Source organism: Magallana gigas, chromosome 1 (genome assembly GCF_963853765.1).
Source record: "Magallana gigas chromosome 1, xbMagGiga1.1, whole genome shotgun sequence".
NCBI lineage: Eukaryota > Metazoa > Mollusca > Bivalvia > Ostreida > Ostreidae > Magallana > Magallana gigas.
Window position 1 is genome coordinate 75671046 of NC_088853.1, and position 23459 is coordinate 75694504.

Here is a 23459-nt window from a genome sequence, read left to right on the forward strand (position 1 = left end):
AATAAAGTGCGACTTTAACTTCTCTTTCGTTGGAAATTCCGGCGAAGTTACCGAGCAGGTCGCCCCCTAGGTTGGCCACTGTATATAATACCAGAGACATTAATAACAAGTTATTTATATCTCTGATAATACTTTAGTCTTTTTAAGGATATTGCTACGCAGTAAAAGGTCATCCGTTAGAGTGTCACGTGACTGAATTTTCGCGACTATCGATGATAAAAACTTACTATTGATTGTTGCCAACTTGCTGCCTTCAGCGACGATTTTTCGATAGTCGGCAACTATGTAACAACACTAATCTATACAACATTGTTGAAATGATCATGGACAAAGCCATGTTACAGTTTCAACCATGTACAGTACTGTATATTTGTAGAAAACTTGCCGAGATTGTAGCTATATTAAAGAGCATTTTAAGATTAAGACCATTAAAGCATGCTGAATACAAAGCTTTGTTTGTTTGTATATCATCTTTCTCTGACATGTGTTAACAGTAATTTGCCGAATATTATATGCACATTTTTCCTATAAAAATTGTTTGTGAAAAACTATCATTGACTCATATATACGACCCTATTACTATACACCCCAACGGAATTTTGTCACATTTTATACAGGAAGAACATTGGCTATCATAATTCAATACATCGCCATTATACAGAAACGCTTCTTTTGTTTGTTTACTACATTTTTCAAACAAATGAAAATAATTGTATGAGCATATTAAGCAGAAATTATATTGCTCTTAGTCCGTTGATAGATAAATTGTACTGCAATGGCCGTCTCAAAATATTAGCAACCAGAATTGTGCATTCACTATCTCTGTCTATCCTACCATTATAGATGTTATTAATACATCTGTGTAATAGATCCAGATTGCAGACCTGATTAAGTAAGCCTACCACATGTTTTTCTAATCTAAAAGATATGTTAAGGACCTGAATAATAACTGTTATTTAAATTAGATTTAGATTTTAAAAAATTGCAACTTTCTGTCACCTTTGTGAGACATGACACTCTACAATTTCTTTACTAAAAAAAAAATACCATGTTACACAATTGTCACCATGTAAAAAAATCCGGCACGTCTTTTAACCCCAAGGAACCCCAAGGAACCTCAAGGATACCCCAAGGAACCCCAATGACACCCCAATGATAGAAATGAATAACTATTGATACCCAAGTGGGTCTCATTAGAGTACAAGGGTCACCCCTTACCATTGATACCCCAATTATACCCCAAGGAACCCCAAAGATAACCTAATAATACAGATTTATAACTCCTGATACACCATAGAACCCCAAGGAACCTCAAGGATACCCTAATAATACAAATTTTAAACTCTTGTTACCCCTGGGGACTCACTGGTATTCCAGATACACCTCTAGGAATCCCAAGGAACCCCAGGGATATCCCAAGGAACTCCAAGAATACCCTAATAATACAGAATCATAACTCTTAATACTCCATAAAACCCCAAGGGTACCGTAATACATTGTAATACAAATGTAAAACTCTTGATAACCCTGGGGACTCATTGGTATTCCAGATACACCTCTAAGAATCCCAGGGAACCCCAGGGATATCCCAAGGAACTCCAAGAATACCCTAATAATACAGAATCATAAATCTTGATACTCCATAGAACCCCAAGGATACCGTAATACGTTGTAATACAAATTTAAAACTCTTGATAACCCTGGGGACTCATTGGTATCTCAGACAAAACCCACGGATACCCCAAGGAACTCTAGGGATACTCTTATACATGTATTGGTTATATAAATTTTATAACTCTTGATATCCTACGGAATTCCAAGGATATCAAGAGAGTTATATATCAAGGATATCTCTTGATAATTTTTGGGTCTCTTTGATATCCTAGACAAATCACAAGGTATCCCAGGGAACCCCATGGGTACCCCAAGAAACCTAAAGGATACCCTAATAGTACTCTAATAGTAATAATACAGATACCCCATTGTTATCCCTGACACACCCTATGAATACCTCAAGGAACTCCAAGGATACCCAGTAATATAACTTTTAATACCCAAATGAACCCCAAGGATACCCTAATAACACAATTTTATATCTCTGGATACACCCTGGGGCTTTTTGATATCCAAGACACCATTAGGTATCCAACGGAACCCCATGGATACCCCAAGGAACTCAAAGGATACCCTTATAATACAGATTCATAAAACTTGATACCCCATAGAACCCAATGGAACCCCAAGGATATAGCCTAATAATTAAAATTAAAAATTCTTGATACCACTGGGGACTCATTGGTATCCCAGACACGCCTCTAAAAACCTCTATAAACCCTAGGGAACCCCACATAAATCCCAAGGAACTCCAAAAGATACCCTAATCATACAGATTTATAACTCTTGATACACCTTACAGATTATCAATTTTCCATACACACATGCTCCATCTAAACCATGGCTCAGATAATGGCCCCCTTGGGACAAATGAATTCAGCCAGTTCCTAAGAATTTATCATTGACAAACAAAATTCTGCATTGTCAGTTGATAGAATACTTAGGCCTAAAAAAAAAAAGTGTTTGTTTCCGCTTTCCCGACCGACCCTAGCTTTTACCCCCCGACTCAAAACTTTTTTAAAGGATTTTTGATGGAAAATCGTTTATTTCCGTTTTTATCCGATTTGGAAAAAAAAAATTACTCAAAATTTTGGTCACAAAAACGCTTGAAGCAGTTACTCTTCTCAAATCAGTGTAACTCAAACATTTTGTTTCAAAATGGCTGTATGTTTCCATGTGTTGTAGGTTTTAATAATGCTCTCATCGTTGGCAGAGGAAGTATCTGATATATAATATCATTTTTGTGTTTTCTTAAGGCCAGGAATGATATTAAAAGTATTTTTCATTTTACACCATTCAGCAGTGTCAGTATCTAACCGGCATGTATGGATAATGCAATATTAAAGGGAAAAAAAATATTTGAAAAAAAAAAAAATTTCCGACCGACCGACCCTACTTTTTTTCAGCATGAAAGCGGAAACAAACCATTTTTTTTGTTAGGCCTTATAAAAGATAAATTTAGTTAACGCATAAAGACAAAAAAACCTCCATTTGAATGTATTTATATAAATATATTTTAGGCTGTTTTAATGCTATAAATTAATTAATAAAATCTGTAAGGATTACCTCCCTTACTTTTCAACATCAGTGAACAATATATAGAATAAAGAAAATGAAAACTGTCATAAAATCATTAAATCTTGTCTGATCCTAAAAAAATTACAGGTGCACATCTTCAGATGGTGATCAACATATGTATAAATTTTCAGACTGTTCCATGCAGTAATTAAAAAAGTCTATAGGGGGGACAAAGTTGCATCTACAGAGAGACGGACAGACGGACGGACAGGGTGAAACCAATATACCCCCCTAAACTTCATTTGTGGGGGTATAGGGGTATAATGAGACTCCTGGGGTATCACTAGTTACTAATTTCTATTATTGGGGTTACTTGGGGTTCTTATCAGTTTACTTGGGGTTCCTTGGGGTATCCTTAGGGTACTACAAGGTGACCCCTGGATTCAAATGAGACCCCTTGGGTATAAATAGTTATTAATTTCTATCACTAGGGTACCTTGGGGTAAGCCTTTGATTTGAATGAGACCCTAGGGTATCACTGGTTAATAAATTTATCGTTTGGGTTCCATTGGGTTCTTACGGGTATCCTTGGGGTTCCTTGGGGTACCCTTGGGGTACTAAGAGGTGACCCTTGAAGTCCAATAAGACCCCTTGAGTATTAAAATTTATTAATTTTTGTCATTGGGGTTCCTTGGGGTATCCTTGAGGTTCCTTGGGGTATCCTTGGGGTTCCTTGGGGTTCCTTGGGGTTAAAAGACGCACCCAAAAAATCTAAGTTTGAGTGACATATTGTTCCTATAATAAGTGTTCATTACATGTAGTTTTTAATAAATCTTGACTGCCAGACATTAATGTGTCACCTGTAATTGAATGAATTCTTAACAGTGGAGTAATCCTTTCAATTAATTTAACTAATAAATGAAATAGAATTGATGAATGATTTTAATCAAACACATGCAATAAATTCAACATTTTAAAAATCCATCATATGTTATTTTAAATAGTTCCACTACATGAAATTATATACATGTATACATGTAGTTACGAGTAGCTGTCTATTATTTTCTAGTCGAGGGAGATAACTCGTGTTTCAGTCCGATCCTTTTTTCACCTGTAATTTATCGTCAAGACCGCAGCGGTGTTGATTTGCTGGACGACCCAACCGCGGGGGTACGCGGTTTTACCTGAGACCCCTGTTTTAAACCGCGTTGCAATTTGGACCGTGGGGGTGCGTGGAAAATACGGGATCCGCGTTGATGGTACTGTGTGTGTGTGCACATATATATATAAAACACATTACACACATATATAAGAAAATCAGTGAAAAATGAAAGATGAATCAGTGGTACTAGGGGCTAAAAACTATTATTCCAGCTCATTGGCAGCCATTATATTTGACAATTTTAACACGATCATTTAATGACTGATGCTCGTCTATGTTTATTGCTCCTAAACTCAAATTAAAAACTTTCCAAGGTTTTAATTAAAAGTAATTTTAATGAAAATAATTGACTATGTGCAAACCACTTAAGTTTTAAATGTGTTTAAATCAAGAAATACGACTTGTTTCACCGATGTCTTAACCAGCTGTTAACAAATTAGTGTGAAATTAGAAACATTAACATCAAGGAACCGATCTTTTAAATACTTAAAAGTAGCAAAAATTTCAATACATAAACATATGAAATTCATAAGCACTGAATGAAAAAAAAAATCGCAATTTGTTCAGCTATTTCCAAAAACAAAACTTGTCACACCGTTTATATAATAGCTTTATCAAGCTATTTTTGAATAGCATAAAATAATTTCAAGCAATGAATCTAAATCAAGAGGATGTATTGGGTATGATAATTGCAACTTTTCTCAATGCACAACTGGCACAACAGAGACATGTCTCTGATGCACAATACCCCGTACTCTTTAAAATACTTACGTATCTTTACAGACAGCTATTCCAACTAATAAATGGTCTTTATCTTCAACTATTAAAAGACTTATGAAGACTTTGCACAAAAATTCCCGTAATATGTCTATGTATATGATAAACGTCTCCCCACTCTCTGAAGTCGGTTTCACTGTTAATCCATACGACAGGAAATGTCGATGACGCGTGACGTCATGTTAAATTAAGTCGTTCGTAAAAATCTCGCCCTGCGTTCTCATCAAATTGTCCAAATTCATTAAAAAATTCGCAAAATTAAACTTTAAAGGTCGCCCAAGCCGAAATTGCACTGATACAGGTGATACATTTTAGAAATGCACTTGGTTCAATCAGGGACGTATATACTAAGTATATACGTCCCTGGTTCAATTGACAATGAATATACTTCCTTTTGCACGCAATATCTTTCACTGTGATGTTCAAGAAACATTCTATGTACGACTTACTGAGTAAACATTTTGAGTTTCACATGTCGGCTGGAGCCGAGCTGTTTTGCTACAGAGCATTATGTCGTTTTGTGTGAAGTGTGCAGTGCCATAGTGTAAGTGTATGTTTATCGCATTGTATATGTATCTTTCCAGAGTTTTGAGTGAAATTCTAGTATGCATAAGCTTGCATTTTCATGATAGTTGAGTATTTCTCTCCAATGTCTATCGGCCGACATGACCTACTTTCTGCATAGTGCGCAGATTCATATTTTGCATAGCATGCAATTGTTTCATTGTATAAGCATACAATATAAGTCTGTATTTTATCATACAGTATAAGTTCTTGGCAGATTTACGATGTATAAGTAAATGTTAATGTTGTAATTTTGGAAGGTTTTGCAAAACACGTGGTTGCTGATGAAACTTAAATCTATGGAAAGCAGTTCTAGTCAATAATACATTTGTATACGGAAATGTATGGAGTCGCATTATTGTCATAGTTATTATGTTTGTAAATGTATGTGTATTGTAACAACAATTCATTTGTTTTTTGTAGCTTTTTACTAATAAAGTATGGAGACAAGTATGCATTCTTAATCCAGAACAGTAAAAAGACTGGCTCTACAAGCACACATGGCAACCATGAATCCAACAGAAGAGGACACAAGTGGTCGTCCCAGAAGGAAGATCGTTTTGACAGAGACAGGAAGAGCTCTCTTCGAACAGTCTGTTTCAAAATTTTGGACAAAACTGAGAACTGTGCGTAGGAAGTTAGAAGCAGAGATGAAAGAAATGGCTACAGACTCTAAGGAATCTTACCATCTCCAACGAGATAGACTGATCAACCTCGCTAAAGAGTACTGCGGAGTTCAGGAAGAATTGTTGGCCTTTCTGGAACGCTCTAATACAAAGGAGAGTGAGAGAGAGAAAGCATCACAGAACGTAGTGACAGACTTACTCATGGACAAAGTTAGTGAGTTTGTGCGCGGGCTAGACTCAGAAATGTCGTCCTTTGTGATGAGTCCCAAGCCTGTGACAATGAGGAGCCCCAATCCTGTCCAAGTGAAGACTCCGAAGCCTATACAGGTAAAGGCGGAGCCTTGGGATTCCCCAAAGCCTGCGGAACATGAAGACAGAAAGTCTATTCGATCAAGGAGAAGCGCTGGGTCTCATCGATCTGCTGCCTCTTCCATCTCCTTGGCGCAGCAGCGTCTTGAAGCGGAGGAGACCAAGGCTAAACTGCAGTACGCACGGAAGGAAGCCAAACTACGTAAAGAGCAGGCATCTATTCAAGTGGACCTGGAAGTCCTTGACGCCGAAAGAGATGCTGCTGTGGCAGAAGCGAAGCTACGTGCTCTTGAGAGCATGGAACCGGACTACATATCTGTTTCCTCCGAATCAGTGGCTGAACCTGTCGTAGAAGTCGAGGATCCGATTGAACGGGCAAGAAACTTTGTCGAAGGGATTAGTCTACAGCCAGTAGAGACAACCTTAAAGGAACCTCTGACAGAAATGTTGAACGAGGAATCCCACAAAGCAACAGAGAAACTTAACAGCGAGTCAGTCAACCCAGTTACGAGAATATCTACACCTGTTCCCAAGAGATTGGAATCATCCAAGAACACTGTGTTTGATATTTCAAGCTTTCTACTTAAGAAAGAACTCATGATCAATAAGCTGGTCAATTTTGACGATAAACCTGAAAACTTTGTACCCTGGAAGACCAGTTTTAAGTCAGTTATTCAGGAGGCATCAGTTTCGCCCTCAGAAGAACTCGATCTCCTCATCAGATGGTTGGGCCCTAGCTCCAAGGAACACGCTAAAAGCATCCGAGCAGCATCAATAGGAAATCCTACACAAGGCTGTGAGACCTTATGGACTAGACTGGAGGAAAGATACGGCTCACCTGAACTGATCGAAACAGCAATTAAGACCAAGCTTGCGAATTTCCACCGACTCAGTGCGAACGAACCAAGACGGTTGTATGAACTTTCAGATATTTTGAGCGAAACACTGGCGTTAAAGGAAAATCCAAAATACAATCAACAATTCAGTTATTTTGACTCATCAGTAGGAGTGCTTCCCATTGTTCAGAAGTTAACATCTGGTTTGCAGAATAAGTGGACTTCTAAAGCCTCGAAGTACAAACAGACGCATGGAGTTACTTACCCTCCATTTACTATATTCTGTGAATTTGTGAAGGAAATGTCAACCATGATGAATGACCCTGGCTTACAAGTGACTCAGGCTTTTGTCAAAGAGACACCAAGATACAACCAGCAGAACTTCAAACCTGCAAAATCAGTGAATGTCAAGAAGACTGATTTTAAAGACTCAGGAAGAGACTTTAAGACCACAGGGAAGAGATGCCCTATCCACGATGCTGAGCATACCTTGAATGAGTGCAGGGCTTTCAGGAAGAAATCCGTTCGTGACCGGAAATTATTCCTCAGAGAACATAACTTGTGTTACAGATGTTGCGGATCAGACACGCATACGTTCAAGACCTGCCGCGCAGATATAAGATGCGAGGAATGTGAAAGTTCACAGCACCCTACAGCTCTTCATCCACCTGAAAACCAGAGACAGAATGGCGGGGAGGGAGCAAACATCCTCTCTAAGTGCACGGCGGTGTGTGGTGAACAGTTTACTGGACGTTCGTGTGCAAAGGCTGTACTTGTGGACGTATATCCGAAAGGCACCCCTTCACAACGTTTACGCATCTATGCTCTGATTGATGACCAGAGCAACACAACACTCGCAAGATCAGAACTGTTTGACTTTATGAATGTGCCTCACTCACAGACACATTTCTTTACACTTACCTCATGTGCGGGCCGCATACAGACGAGTGGTCGTAGAATATCAGGTCTGATGGTAGCAACGACTGATGGTTCTGTTGTGATGGAACTGCCTACCATTACAGAATGTAATGAAATTCCCAATGAGAAACATGAAATACCGACCCTTGATGTAGTGAAACATCACCCACATCTTCAAGACCTACCTTTAGCTCCTATGAATCCACAAGCGGAAATTCTACTACTCATAGGACGTGACCTACTGGAGGCCCATTATGTGCTGTCTCAGAGACTTGGACCTAATAACTCACCCTTTGCGTTGCAGCTGAAACTAGGTTGGGTCGTCATTGGAGATGTATGTATCAACAAGTCGCATAAACCATCGACTATCAATGTGCTCAAGACTAACATAGTTACCTGTGAACGTCAGTCGATTTTTCAACCCTGTCCTAACAGTTTCCATCTAAAGGAGGACATCGCATCCTGTCGAGACGATGTTGGGTTCCACATTTTCGAACAGAACAGGGATGATGACGAAGTTGGGATCTCTGTCGAAGATCGCCAATTCCTCAGGATTATGGACAATGAGTTTGTGAAAGATGAAGACGGGAGATGGAAAGCTCCACTCCCTTTTAAGCTTTGTAGACCGCAGTTAGGGAACAACAGAAGTCAAGCGTTAAAGCGTGCGCTGATGCTAGACAGGGATTTGAAGCGGAACCCTATAAAGAGGGAGCACATGATCACGTTTATGAAATCAATCACGGAAAGTGACGCTTTAGAGATTGCACCACCTGTTCCTCCAGGAAAAGAGTGCTGGTTTTTACCTCTTTTTGGAGTGTATCATCCACGAAAACCAGACAAAATACGTGGAGTTTTCGACTCATCAGCGAGTTATGAAGGTCTCTCTCTCAATAGTGTCTTACTGTCAGGACCTAATCTAACGAATGACTTGCTTGGTATACTGTTACGTTTCCGTATGGACAAAGTAGCCATCATGGCGGACATCCAGCAGATGTTTTACTCATTCCTTGTTAGTGAAGAGGACAGAGACTTTTTGAGGTTCTTCTGGTACAAGAATAATGACTCGGATGAAGAACTTATTGAGTACCGAATGAAGGTTCACGTGTTTGGGAACACACCTTCACCGGCAGTGGCCACTTATGGTCTACGGAAAACAGTAGAGAACGAAGATAGTGATGTAAGGAATTACGTGATGAGAACTTTTATGTGGATGATGGTCTTATCTCCTTGCCCTCTAGTGCAGAAGCCATTAGATTGCTAAAGAAGACTCAGGTTGCGTTGAACAATGCAAGAATCAGACTCCATAAGATTGTGTCAAACGATGTGAAAGTCATGGAAGCTTTTCCATCTGAGGACTTGGAAAAGAACTTAATGTCACTGGACATTGGATCTGATGATTTGCCTGTCCAGCACAGTCTAGGCCTGTCATGGGACATTAACTCGGACAGCTTCACATACAGCACACGCATTCTAGAGAAACCCTTCACAAAGAGAGGACTTCTTTCTGTTGTCAACAGCTTGTTCGACCCTTTGGGTTTTATTGCACCCATAGTGATACATGGCAGAATTCTGTATAGAGAAGTGGGTGAGTGCAACAGTAGTTGGGATGATCCTTTACCTAGTGACCGAGAGGAAGAGTGGATAAGATGGAAGGACTCCCTCAGCTCTCTAGAAGACTTGCACATTCCAAGAATGTTTACGCAGCTTTCCTTAAGCCGTACTCACATGAGGGAAATACATATATTCTCGGACGCTTCTGAGAAAGCGATCTCAGCAGTGGTGTACCTGCGTACAATCAGCAACTCTGGTGATGTCCACGTTGGATTCGTCATTGGGAAATCTAAGATAGCTCCACTTCAGACTACAACTATCCCGCGTCTTGAACTTTGTGCAGCAGTCTTGGGCACACAGTTGGCTCAGACAGTGTTCAAACACTTGGATATCGACCCAGATGCAGCGACGTACTACACAGATAGTAAGGTAGTACTAGGTTACCTGAACAACCAAACTCGCAGATTTTATAACTATGTCTCGAACCGAGTGGCTGTCATCCACAGACGCTCTAAGCCTTTACAGTGGAAATTTGTACCAACGGCGCAGAATCCAGCAGACATAGGGACTAGATGTTTGACATCGGTAGAAGAGCTAGCAGAGAGTGACTGGCTTAGAGGACCACTTTTACTCAGATCTTCTCATAGTAAAGAAGAAGTTCTTACCTTTCCTTTGGTCTCTCCTGAAGAAGACCATAATGTACGTCCAGAAGTAAAAGTAAAGAAAACGGAAATAAACACACCATTTGTGGCAAGATTTGAAAACTTTTCAACTTGGAAATGTTTGGTGCGTGCTGTTTATAATCTGAAGAAGATTTGCCGATTGAAAAGAGGAGCTGCAGATTCAGCAGCATTCGATGTTGAGGTCATGCAAGAAGCTGAGCATTTCATCCTGCAGGAAGTACAAGCTTTCTTCTATAAGGAAGAGATCAGATCTTTGAAAGACGGTAAACCTGTACCCCCTTCAAGCTGCATTGTGACTTTGAACCCATTTATGGACAAACGGGGCACGGTACGTGTTGGCGGACGTCTCAACCAATCTAACCTTCCTGTTGATGAGAAGAACCCAATAATCATCCCTGGAAAATCTCATGTTGCAAGAATTCTTGTGTCCCATTTCCACAGCAAAGTTTATCACCAAGGGAGACTTATCTCAGAAGGTGCAGTGAGGTCCGGTGGGTTCTGGATCACTGGCTGTAAGACACTTGTGAACTCAGTCATACACAAGTGCGTTACCTGCAGGAAACTCCGAGGAAAACTGGAACACCAGCGCATGAGTGACTTACCTGCAGACAGACTGACGCCTGGTCCTCCTTTCTCAGCAGTAGGTGTCGACGTGTTTGGCCCGTGGACTGTAGCCGCGCGCAAGACCAGAGGAGGATTATCTCACAGCAAAAGATGGGCGGTACTTTTTACATGTTTGACTTCAAGGGCCATTCACATAGAAGTCATAGAAGATATGAGCTCTTCATCATTCATAAATGCACTGCGACGTTTTGTGTCTCTACGTGGCCCAGTGAAGGAGATGCGTTCGGACCGAGGGACCAACTTCTTAGGCGCCCTGGACGCGATTCAAGCGGATGCCGTTTATACAGAGAAACGACCTATTAGAGATTACCTTCGCAACAACAGGATAACATGGACCTTTAATCCACCCCATGCATCACACAGAGGAGGATCATGGGAGAGGATGATTGGGATCTCTCGCAAGATACTAGACGCCATGTTGTTGAACCCAAATGCGAAACAGTTGTCCCATGAAGTCTTGTGCACATTCATGTGTGAAGTGTGTGCAATCGTGAACTCCCGTCCTATTTGTTCACTGTCATGTGATCCTGACAGTCCTTATGTCATCAGTCCGTCAATGCTACTTACCCAGAAAGGTTTCACAGACATTCCTCCACAGACTTGTGGCGACATAAAGGAAATCTACAAAGCTCAGTGGAAACATGTACAACACCTTTCCGATACCTTTTGGAAGCGTTGGAAGGATGGATACTTACAGAATCTCCAAGCAAGAAGGAAATGGTGTGAGGAACGTCCTGACGTGAAGGAAGGTGACGTGGTCCTATTACGTGACAAGGAGTTGCACCGTGGACAGTGGCCGATGGGTTTGATTGTGAAGACTTTCGAAAGTGGCAACGATCAGAAAGTGAGAACAGTTGAAGTTCGGGTGATCAAAGACGGCAAGGACACAACCTACATTCGACCAATAACGGAATTGGTGCTACTGATTGACTAACTTGTTCAGTTTATTAGTGTGCTTTAGTTTGCTCACATACTGTTTAGATTTTTGTGTATATGATTTATAATTTTGTATAATTGTAATATCCTTGGGATATTAGGCGGGGAGTGTGATGTTCAAGAAACATTCTATGTACGACTTACTGAGTAAACATTTTGAGTTTCACATGTCGGCTGGAGCCGAGCTGTTTTGCTACAGAGCATTATGTCGTTTTGTGTGAAGTGTGCAGTGCCATAGTGTAAGTGTATGTTTATCGCATTGTATATGTATCTTTCCAGAGTTTTGAGTGAAATTCTAGTATGCATAAGCTTGCATTTTCATGATAGTTGAGTATTTCTCTCCAATGTCTATCGGCCGACATGACCTACTTTCTGCATAGTGCGCAGATTCATATTTTGCATAGCATGCAATTGTTTCATTGTATAAGCATACAATATAAGTCTGTATTTTATCATACAGTATAAGTTCTTGGCAGATTTACGATGTATAAGTAAATGTTAATGTTGTAATTTTGGAAGGTTTTGCAAAACACGTGGTTGCTGATGAAACTTAAATCTATGGAAAGCAGTTCTAGTCAATAATACATTTGTATACGGAAATGTATGGAGTCGCATTATTGTCATAGTTATTATGTTTGTAAATGTATGTGTATTGTAACAACAATTCATTTGTTTTTTGTAGCTTTTTACTAATAAAGTATGGCGACAAGTATGCATTCTTAATCCAGAACATTCACCAAATCATGCAAATATGCTTTTGTGTCAGTCACATTAATTTTGTTTGTCAGTTCACTGTTGAAATTCAATAGCATGCAAGAGTGGGCGTTGGAAAAATAAATAGACACCTTCATGCGCGGATCCAGAAAAATTTCTAGGGAAAATTGTCTTTGACAGTGCGGCTCAGGGTGGGAGTGGGGTCCGACCCCACTCCCCACCCCCAACCCCTAACCCCTCTATATAGATCCGTGCATGATCTTGATAAAACATCTTTGACAAGCAGAAAAATATAAAAGTTAAAAAGCAATTTGCGATTACAGGCACACTTGTTTTGGGGTACATTTTGAAATGTGTGGTGAAAAGATGTAATGCACGGATGTTGTAATGCTTAGGAAAATACAAATGTGTTGTGCATCTCTCTCTCCCCCTCCCCCCCTCTCTCTCTCTCTCTCTTTTCTATAAACCAACAATCTACAAACAAGCACAAAGATAAAATAAAATTATTAGACTGGCAAGGTTGGAAATATACAGCTACGTCAATTTCACCAGTTACGGTCAGTAAGACCGCGGAACATTAAGTGGCAAGATCAAAAATTTACAGCTTACTTCAATTTCACCTGTTACAGTCATTTAAAACGTTTGAAAGGGACGGGAACAGGTTGAAACCATGGACGTCTGATAAAACTTTAAATTAAAACAGTAATAAAGAACAGAATATATGAAAGTATTGTTATATATAATTCCGGTATAATTTTTAAAAACTTCAGATAGCTGTGCAATATTGGTAAAATATATTTAATTAATTTTTCTTGTAAGTTGCTATTTTAAAATAGTTATATTTCACTTATAATTATATACTATAATATATCTATTATAATGAAAGTTTAGTGAACTTATTTTTTTTTTGCTAGACTAAGTGTACGAATAGCAACATGTATATAAACAATGTACTCGCATATCTTATGTATGTACATTGAATTAGAGAAAAAAAGAAGACAATTTTTATCTGGGTATAATTTTAGTTTATTAAACCGGAATCTGTACTGTATTATTCTCTTCTGGGAATAAACCCCGATTCATGCAAGAATCGTGGCCCATTTGATTTCAGACTTGTGACGACCGATTCTCTGAAATCATCGGATAATGCTTTGCCTTGCGTTAAAGTTGCGTATAATCTCTCCCAAATTGGGATCTCATCAGTATTTGCTGATTATATACTTCTTGGTGAAAGAAAACATTTTTCAATCGCTTTGGTGATTAGAAATCATACTATTTCGATCGGTTAACTTATACAGCTAATTTTGAAAACGCTGCATGGTGTGGATTGAAAATACACTTCCTTTAACTACTGTTTCAATCCAATGTTTTCTCAGACGTCCGCGACAATTCCCGCCAAAAGAACAGAAGTATATATAGTCAGTGTCGAGCAAACTCCTGCAAAAGCGAGATGGCGACAAGAGGAGTTGACGCGAAAGTGTATATTGTATCGAACTCTCAGGAAAGGAAAACGGACAAAGGAGAGTATGGGCAAACCGTAGTATACGACAACACAAGTAAAGGGATAAAACAAATGACATTCCCTCTGAAGTTTACAGACAATCTCCTTACAGGGAAATTTTATTTGATCAAAGCTGTGAGCATAGGCGACACCATTCGCCTGTACGAGACATCCAGGGTAAGAATAAAATTATACTACGAAACATATAAAAAATCTTTTTCAATTTTCAAATGCCCCACAACGGAGGCTTGACTAGGGCCCCTTAAGCAGGTCAAGGCAACTTCGTTCTTTCTTGAAGGATTTTATCATCCAAAATTGGAGGATAGATGCTTGCGCCCCCTGGTGGAATTTTTCAAATAAAGGGCAATTAACTGTTTAAAATACAAATACAAAATAATTTTATTGGCACAAACACAATTACAATAATTAGCAAAGGCCCAATGAGTATTGTAAGTTTACAATAACTGCATGTACAGTTTATATTTATGTAACTATGTACATATTGGTTTAACATTACCTTTTAAAACTTAAAAAAAAACTCCGGCTTTTTATTTTAATTACCATTATTGTAAAAAATGACATACGTCTCATGATTTCCGTATTTTTCAAGGTTTTTGAGTGTGGAAAATTTCCCATTGAAATGGACAAAATTAACAAGTACCTCAACCCTCCAGAACTTGCTGTTGAACAAGTGATGGAAACGCCCCAAAAAGCAACAGTCACAGTGAAAGGAATTCTGCGTAATGTAAGTAACACACCACAGTGATTTTTCAATTTTTTTTTTCAATAAAACTTCAGCTAATTGTAATTGCTGTTAACATCATTCATTATATTACATGTACTTCTGATGAGTTGAAAGCTCAAGTGAGTTTTCCTTATCTTTATGATCTATGCCTAAAATGATACTTTAGAGTAAAGATTTGGATTAGGCCACTGAAATTAATTTTTAGATTCTCATCCCTGCCCGCCCCTCTGAAAATGGCCCGCACCAATACAATTTATTTTGTTTTGAAAAAAAAATTGTGCACAAAAAAATTCTGGAAAAAAAGTCTGGCTCAGTATACAAAAAATTCAAAACAAAACGTACCTTCTATGTAAAAATTAGCTCTTATTGTGAAGCAATATATTTTTTCATGTAAATATAAAAGTAATCCGACACCAAATATACATGCCTTGAAAAAGGTCATAACAGAAAGAATCTTAACTGAAAAATATTTGCTGTTGAAAAGATGTAATTATAAGGAATACGAAAGCCACTGGCAGAATATCTGTGAAAAATTGTAGTTATAGAGATAAGTTTAATTTTTTTTTTTTTTTTTGATGTGAACTCTCATATCATTTCGTTTGTTTTCAGTATAACATAGTCTATACTTGTATTGTAATCCACCTGCATAATCTCTCTCTCTCTCTCTCTCTCTCTCTCTCTCTCTCAAAATCAGCTTCACTTCATATGAAATATACAAAACTGTACTATTAAGTAGAAATAGTATAAAGATCTATGTAATATGTTTATAAAAATGTTACAATCATTATTATGTTACATATGTACATATGTTGTGAAATGAAAAACCCAATTAAAAAAAAAAAAAAAAATTCAAAACATTTTAATGGCTGCTTTAAAACATGTGGATTTAGACCACAATTATTTTTCCCTCTTATTCCTTTATACAACAAAAGATCATATAAAAAAATCTGTCTCAATTAAATAAAGCATACCTATACAATGACACTAGTCCAACAACACATCCAAACCACAGGAAAATCAATCAAGAGGGGACAGAGATCATGGCCCTTAAAATAACCCCTACCATAAAAAATCCACTTGCACTTTTCAATGTGTGTAAACATTGGCCTCTTTACACCCTTTCTATTGTGCCTTTAAAGGTATATCCTGTGGGTATTTTTTTCAAACCCTCTTCTTTCCATCCATACCCTAAAAGGAACTAAATTTGCCCAGTTAGCACCCCTGGGAATTTTTTAATAATGCATACATTTTTAGAATGGAACTAAACTTGTGTCGTCAATGAGCATGGGGTAAAAATAGTGATAATTGACCATATGTATTATTGTTTGGACTCCAGTCATGTTTGTTATCATAAGGATACAAATATCTTCATGTATTAACAGTTAAGTAGAAATAAAATAAAAATAAAAGAATTTAACTGGTTTTGTGTACTCAAAGTAGTATCAACAACTTAAAAGAATATAGCAGTTATTATTTTATAGATCATGAATAGTGAAAAAGGTAAAATCTGCCCACCTGCCCCATATTTTTTGCAAATCACGATGAGAATCTAATTAATTGTATATGACCTTAATTTTACATCCATATAACTTTTCTTGCAGTACATAAGCACAGTTTTGTCAAAGAGATAAAAAAATACCATTAAATAAACATACATACATTTCATTCTAGTACACAGAGATACTTACATCACCTAATAGCCAGAGGAGAGAAATCACATTAGAGTCCTTGCAGGGTTCAAGAAAGGTTGTTTGTAAGCTCTGGGGGAAATGCGCAACTTTTGACATGCCGCCTGTGGACAGTATTATTTCTGCAACAAATATGCAAATTGACCAGTGGCGAGGAGACATTTGTCTTAATTCCAGCGTGCTGACACGTTTGAAGGTAATTTTAAGAAAGTCAAATTAAAAAATTTGCTCAGCATCACCCTTAGAGAAAAGAACTGGCTTTTTTCCATTGAACTTTCATTGATTTTCCAGTTTTCATTGAAACACCATTGTTTGTGCATTTATTTTTCTTGTGTCTTCATCTGACCAGTTTTATACCTACCAGTTAAATAGCAGTTTTCAGATAACTGCATTTTCAATGGCCTGCAACTCTCGGTGAAACACCAGTTTTCCAATTCACTTAAACTTCAATGTTACTGTTTCCCAGTAAAATACCATTTATTTTCAGGAGCAGCTAGTCTGTTTAATGGAATTCTTATACACATTTCTAGATTTACATTGTATTTCAAGCTGAGTTGCCAATCTGGGTCACTGGCCTCTGCCAAATAAACTGACCACTAAGAATTAAGATTACTGCATAACAGGAAGTTGAGTTGCAAATTTTGAATGTTCATCTTGGAGCCTAAATGTGATGTTCATTTTAAGGAAAATGTGTTATTGTTGGGCATCCTGCTCTTTTGTGGCATATATATACAGTGAATTTATGGAACTTTTTTTCTGGGGATATATTCTTGATCACTTAAGGTAATATTTTTAATATTAAATTCCTGTACTTGTATGATTTGATACAAATGTGTGTAAATTAAGACTAATTAACATTTACACACTATCAATTAAGTGATTTAAGCAAGCAGCTAGTGCATGGATGTTTTGAAAAAAAAAAGTTATGTAATATAGCTTTAGTCTACCTTTTTAGATTGTATTTGGAAGTCAATAAACTAGTAAATAATTTAATTATGCATGCATGTGCATGCATGAATACATTTAGGTACTATTTACCTTTTTATAACAAGCATTATGGGGAGATTTAAATTAAACTATATTGAGATTTCTCTGGGTCATCAGTATTCTGCATAATGTGCAGGGTTATCTTATGATGCAACTTGATCTTGACCTACTTTATCTGCTATAAAGCAATCAAATAATAATCAATGGGTTTTCAATGCCTTTGTGTAAACCATCCTTTTCCATTTATTTAGCATTGAAAGATGACATCATTTAAATGGTGCAAACTAATTTGCATAAGTATTCATTTTCAGTGGTGTTTCAATGGACTTAATTCACTGAGTTTTCACTGTGTTTTAACTGGAAACTGGAAATTCAATGGTTTCTCTTGGTAACAATATATAATGCCATTTTATGTGACAACTTGGTAACTGGAAAAGCAATGGGGTTTCCATGGTCAGAAATAATGGTAGTTCAATGGCATTCTTTTCTGTAAGGGCACTTCCTAACTTTTATAAGCAGCATCGATCTACCTGCCTATTTACCACCAAAATTATCAACCACTGAGAATCAAAAGTATATTGCCTTTAACATATAACAATTCAGAAAATATTGATGAATAACATATACGTCACAATTTTATAAACCTAATGTATTCATAAACTATACATCAGACCTTTTTTCTGAATCTTGACAAACTTTTTTCATACATTTTATACATCATACAACATTGGGGATTATTGCTTCAATATTTTTAATTCATGAATATATAATTGTATTATTTTTTTAGGAAACTGAAGAAGAAGGCAAGTTTCATGGAGAAGTTGAAGCATTGGAGGTGTCTGAGTAAGTTTTATGATTGAAATGATATTTATGCTTTATTTATACCGATTGCAGGCATGCATGGTAAAAATTTGAGAACTGATGATCGATGAACAATATTGAGCTCACCACATGTATTTCAACTAATCAAAATTCATCTATCATATTAATCTCAACATAAAATTTCACATTTTGTATCTTGTACTCAAGAATGACTAAGCCAATTTCAACCAAATGCATGTGCTACAAAGCATCCAAGAAAAGGATTGAACCTTAATTAATTGTTTACATGAAAACATTCATTGCACGTTTTCAAAATCTGTAAATACACTACTGCAAAAAAGCCAATAAGAATATGGCAAGCTATCTATCGTTTAGATTAATCGGCTTTCTTTAAACCATTACCCCTGGACCGAAAATGGAGCCAAATTTCACATACGAATAAATATTTGTCATGATAAAGCTACAACATATTATTACTATGCAAGCATCTTTATACACAATACTTACAAGTTTCAATCTTATGCCTGTAACTTGAATAGCATGATAATTTGATAAAGCTTCAACATTTAATACTATGCAAGCATTTTTATACACTGTACAAACAAATTAAGTTTCAAACTTATGCCTGTAACTTAAATGAATTAAGGTAAATCGTGCCACTCTCTGATCAAGGGTATTTGAAGTTCCAAGGTCATGTTTTCATGGTGACCTACCTATATAGCTCTTGTTAGAAGCATTGTGATTTACATAGCTTAATATTGTTCTTGGAATATCACATTAAATTTAAAAGTAACATGTACTAAACATAACAATTATCACAAACTTTTCAAATAATTTCTATGTTAATAGAAACTACAGTTACATCATTGTCAACGGGATGACTTTAAAGATACGAACTGAAATGGTAGAGGCGATCTTTGGAGGTCAAACCTTCAAAGAGAACATTCATGTAAAAGGTTCAGTGAAAGGCACCACAGTCGTCAACATGTAAGTATATATTCTCAAAGTTATTTGAAGACTGTGTAGATAAACATCGATATTTATGGGAATGTATTTAAAGTTTAGGCCAAATAAAAAAACACCTGTGGTTCCAGTCACCCGACAGTCCCTAATTTATACCCCCGACCCTAAACTTTTTTTCGCCAATTTTCAAAATTTTCCGGAATTATCCCCGCCTTTAGTCATCGGTTCCAATATAAGATATAGTTTTATAGCTATGGCGGCCACCAATTAGTGTTGGAACATTTTAATTCCTATCAGTTGATTGAAAAGAAGATAAATCAATTATATCCCCGCTCAAAAGGAAAAGGAGGTATACTGTTTTGTCTGTCAAACTGTCCATAACAAAAATTTCTGTCGCATTTTAATCGGCATCTATTAATCGCAGATACTTGAAATTTTAACACACTATTTGTTAAGGAATGTCGTTTGGTGGAATTTATTTTTGTTCCATTAAGTTGTCAACTTATTGTTCAATGATGACTTTGTTTATTTTTTGTCTAATTAACTTTTAAGCAAATTTTGTCATTTTTTCTCGGCAAAAATTTATTACAGATTGAAATTTTAACACACTATTTGTTTAGGCATGCCATATTGTGGGATCTATTTTTGTACCAATCAGACGTCAACTTCCTGTTAAATGACGACTTTGTTAGCTCACCTGAGCTGAAAGCTCAAGTGAGCTATTCTGATCACATTTTGTCCGTCGTCCGTCTGTCTGTCCGTCCGTCCGTCCGTCCGTCCGTCTGTAAACTTTTTACATTTTGAACTTCTTCTCTAAAACCGCTTATCCAATTTCAACCAAATTTGGCACAAAGCATCCTTATGGGATGGCGAATATAAATTGCAGAAATAAAAGTCCGATCTGTATTCAAAGCGGAGAAAACCTTGAAACTGTAGAAAAAGGGGGGTGCATTTTTAAAAATCTTCTTCTCAAGAACTACCGAGGCAAATTCAACGTAGTTTAGCATAAATTATCCTTATGGGAAGGAAAATATAAATTGCAAAAATTAAGGTCTAATTCAGTTTCAAATCTGAGTTATTACGAAAATAATGATAAAGGAAAGGCGTGTTCAGCTTCGGTTCGGTTCGGCATCCGGTAAAATGGGTAGGCAAGACTTGGCCTGGTCAAAACAAAAGATTGGCAGTTATTAATCTGCCAATCTCATTAAAATTTCAGGATATTTGATGGACCAGTTATATTTGTATTCGCTGTAAATATTGCCGCAAAATAATGCGTATTTGGAATTGACGATTGCCGATCTGCCCCGGCTTTTATTTTGCCACGGCCCGGGTTTGCATACCCATTTTACCAAGACTCGTATTCCATACTTCTAAAACGAGGTTCTTTGTTTAAAGCAGCCATGACATTATACGAAAAAGGGTCGATCTGACTATGATGAATTTTGTGAAGTAAATTGAGGCTAAATATTTCAATGCGTTGACAGATTTCACACATGACGTTGGTGTTAGCTTGTTCTGATTTTCGTTTCGTTTTCATTATTTATGCTTTGTAATTTAACCTGGGAACTCTTGTATTTCGTGATTTTTACGTATCAATTCAAACAGAGACTTCGGTAAATCAAACAGTTAACTGTTTACCTGCGCAAATTAAGCAAAATCTGATGTATCAAAAAAGTACTGAAATACAATTCATTCTATCGGTAATTCGGCTTTATCTTTTGCGTAATGGTAGATTAATGCAATAGGTTTTGTTGAGATCGATGCTCGGCATTTTCTCGAGTTTATTCAGTTTAAATAGAGTTTGATATCGCTGAAGGAAATATGTAGGTATATATACATGTATATATATGATTCATTTCGAAAAAATAAATTGTGTTCTTTATTTGTTATAGTGCATGCATGTTTCTTGTGTTTAATTGTTTACAATTTCTATTTACTAACCATATTTGAGTGTTAAGCTTCGAATTATAAGCAAGATACAGAGATTTGCTTACAATTCTATGTTTGTACACAGATCTTAAAAACTAAAGATTGAAAAGGTAAAAAATTTGTCAATATTTATTAATATATCAATATTTATTAAGAAGTCTGTTCTGCCAGAAACCAATTTTAACAACTTATTGTATTGTAAACTTAACCTTTTTTCGTCATTATTACTCCTACTGTACATGTGATCCTTGACTGTGTTTGTGTACATTTGTATAAACTGATTTTGAACCTTAAATACCAATGAACTGGTCTTGAGTGAATAAAAGAATTGAAAATCTTAGGCCATTCTTTTTTTCCATTTTAAATGCTGAATAGGAAATACCAAGTTAAAAATCTTAAGCTGAATGTAATAAAGTCATATCAACAAAATATGACTGAAACCTAGGGAAACTGTGAGCTCTGTATCTTGCTTATAATTCTACGATTGACGCTGAAATTTTGGTTGAACATTAGAAATTCTGTATGAATTAGAGTACGTTAAATACTTGTACAAACAAAATAAAAGAATGATATTCTGTATATACCTACTCTCTGGGGTCCCCTCATTATACAATAAATAATGTGAAATCTACATCAATTTTGATAGTTTTTCAGACACGAGTAAATAAAAACGACTTCTTTAAAACAGTTTCCATAGTTCTGACACATTTCTGTTATGGGAATAAAATAATTATCGCTATTCCTAAGAAAATATCACAGCGGAAAATTATCCTGGTTTGTACGCGAGGTAAATAACAGTCATTTAATTATAATGGAGAAGACAAATTAAATTTTTGAATGTTTTAATTTGAGGAATTGAGCACATTGAGGTACAATTTTCTTCTTCACATCTGTACATGTAGGATTTTTAAAATAAAATACAATAACTATTATATATTTTTTTTAAATACAATAACAAGTAAGTAGTTGATGAAACAAATGTACCTATATGCTCTCATATATTTTGATCGCTTTACAAAGTGTGGGGGGGGGGAGGGGCAGAACGAAAATATAGGGAATTGGAAGTTTTATACAACTTAACAGTGTACCCCTACCAAATGTTTAGTTTTATATCTTGCGTAGGATTTTCTTATTCTGGTAAAAAATAGTATTTCATAAAGGTACAATGTCAAATATTACGTGTATGCAAAAATAAGTGTAAAATTCGAATACTTGACAATATTTATTTTTTGTTATTCTACCGAGGGACCATATGGCACAATATCTTTTGAACGCCAATTGTTGCTCAGGTGAGCGATGTGGCCCCATGGGCCTCTTGTTTATTTTTAGCTTAAATTTTCATAATAAGTTTAAGTTTTGAAGTTTAAAATTTATAATTTATTTCCTTTACTTTTCAGAAACAAGATCAACCCTGCTAAAAAATCAAAGTTGGAATAGTGTAGAATCAAGCCATGCAACTGCCTTCCACTAGTTTTGACACGGGTTAAGATTAAGCTGCATTATGACTCTATTTAGCTTATACATTTTAGCATAGTAAAAATAGTACATGCTCTTTAGCACACAATGTGTAAATGTACATGTACAAATTACCAAGAATTTCTCATTCCATTGTTGTTCTAAGATTTCGGCCCTTTTGAACGTACAATGTTTGCCATATATTAACAATATGCAAGCACAACTTCTCTTAAACCACTGCACAGAATTTAATTTTACTAGAAATTATTTAATAAAGCACGCAATGTATGCTAATTGCAAGGAATTTTCATTTTTATATTATTTATGCGAATTTTAACCTAGCTTTTTTAATTTTAAATTTAAACTGCATGAAATTCAATTGATGCTATTTAGATCGCATATTACCAGTCAGCTCTGATAATTTCATTATTATAGGGGGAGGGGGGGGGATTACAGCACTTTTTCAATTTAGAATTCTGCCCATATATTTAATTTTGTAATGAGCAGCCTGATCGAAAGCACCATTCCTCTTAAACT

The 23459-nt window shown here is 36.5% G+C and overlaps 2 protein-coding genes across 2 annotated transcripts; both read left to right on the top strand.

Moving 5' to 3' along the window:
- The first annotated feature begins 5491 nt into the window (after nt 1-5491).
- LOC109621215 (uncharacterized) lies at nt 5492-9585 on the top strand. Its single transcript, XM_034480258.2, has 2 exons — nt 5492-5615; nt 6059-9585. Exon 2 carries the CDS (start codon nt 6136-6138, stop codon nt 9583-9585), a length of 3450 nt encoding a protein of 1149 aa, XP_034336149.2. The 5' UTR covers nt 5492-5615; nt 6059-6135.
- Nucleotides 9586-16755: 7170 nt separating this feature from the next.
- Nucleotides 16756-23328, top strand: LOC117685461 (uncharacterized). Its single transcript, XM_066080568.1, has 4 exons — nt 16756-16962; nt 18541-18596; nt 19425-19562; nt 22865-23328. The coding sequence occupies exons 1-4, from the start codon at nt 16864-16866 to the stop codon at nt 22902-22904; spliced, it is 333 nt and encodes a 110-aa protein (XP_065936640.1). The 5' UTR covers nt 16756-16863; the 3' UTR covers nt 22905-23328.
- The last annotated feature ends 131 nt before the right edge of the window (nt 23329-23459 follow it).

Bases quoted from the DNA above. Each gene is read 5' to 3' on its own strand.
- LOC109621215 (XM_034480258.2), top strand. From the start codon at position 6,136: ATGGCAACCATGAATCCAACAGAAGAGGACACAAGTGGTCGTCCCAGA.
- LOC117685461 (XM_066080568.1), top strand. From the start codon at position 16,864: ATGCCGCCTGTGGACAGTATTATTTCTGCAACAAATATGCAAATTGAC. The intron at 16,963-18,540 runs GTAATTTTAAGA...TTATTTTTTTAG, and splicing joins GCGTGCTGACACGTTTGAAG to GAAACTGAAGAAGAAGGCAA. The intron at 18,597-19,424 runs GTAAGTTTTATG...CTATGTTAATAG, and splicing joins GAAGCATTGGAGGTGTCTGA to AAACTACAGTTACATCATTG.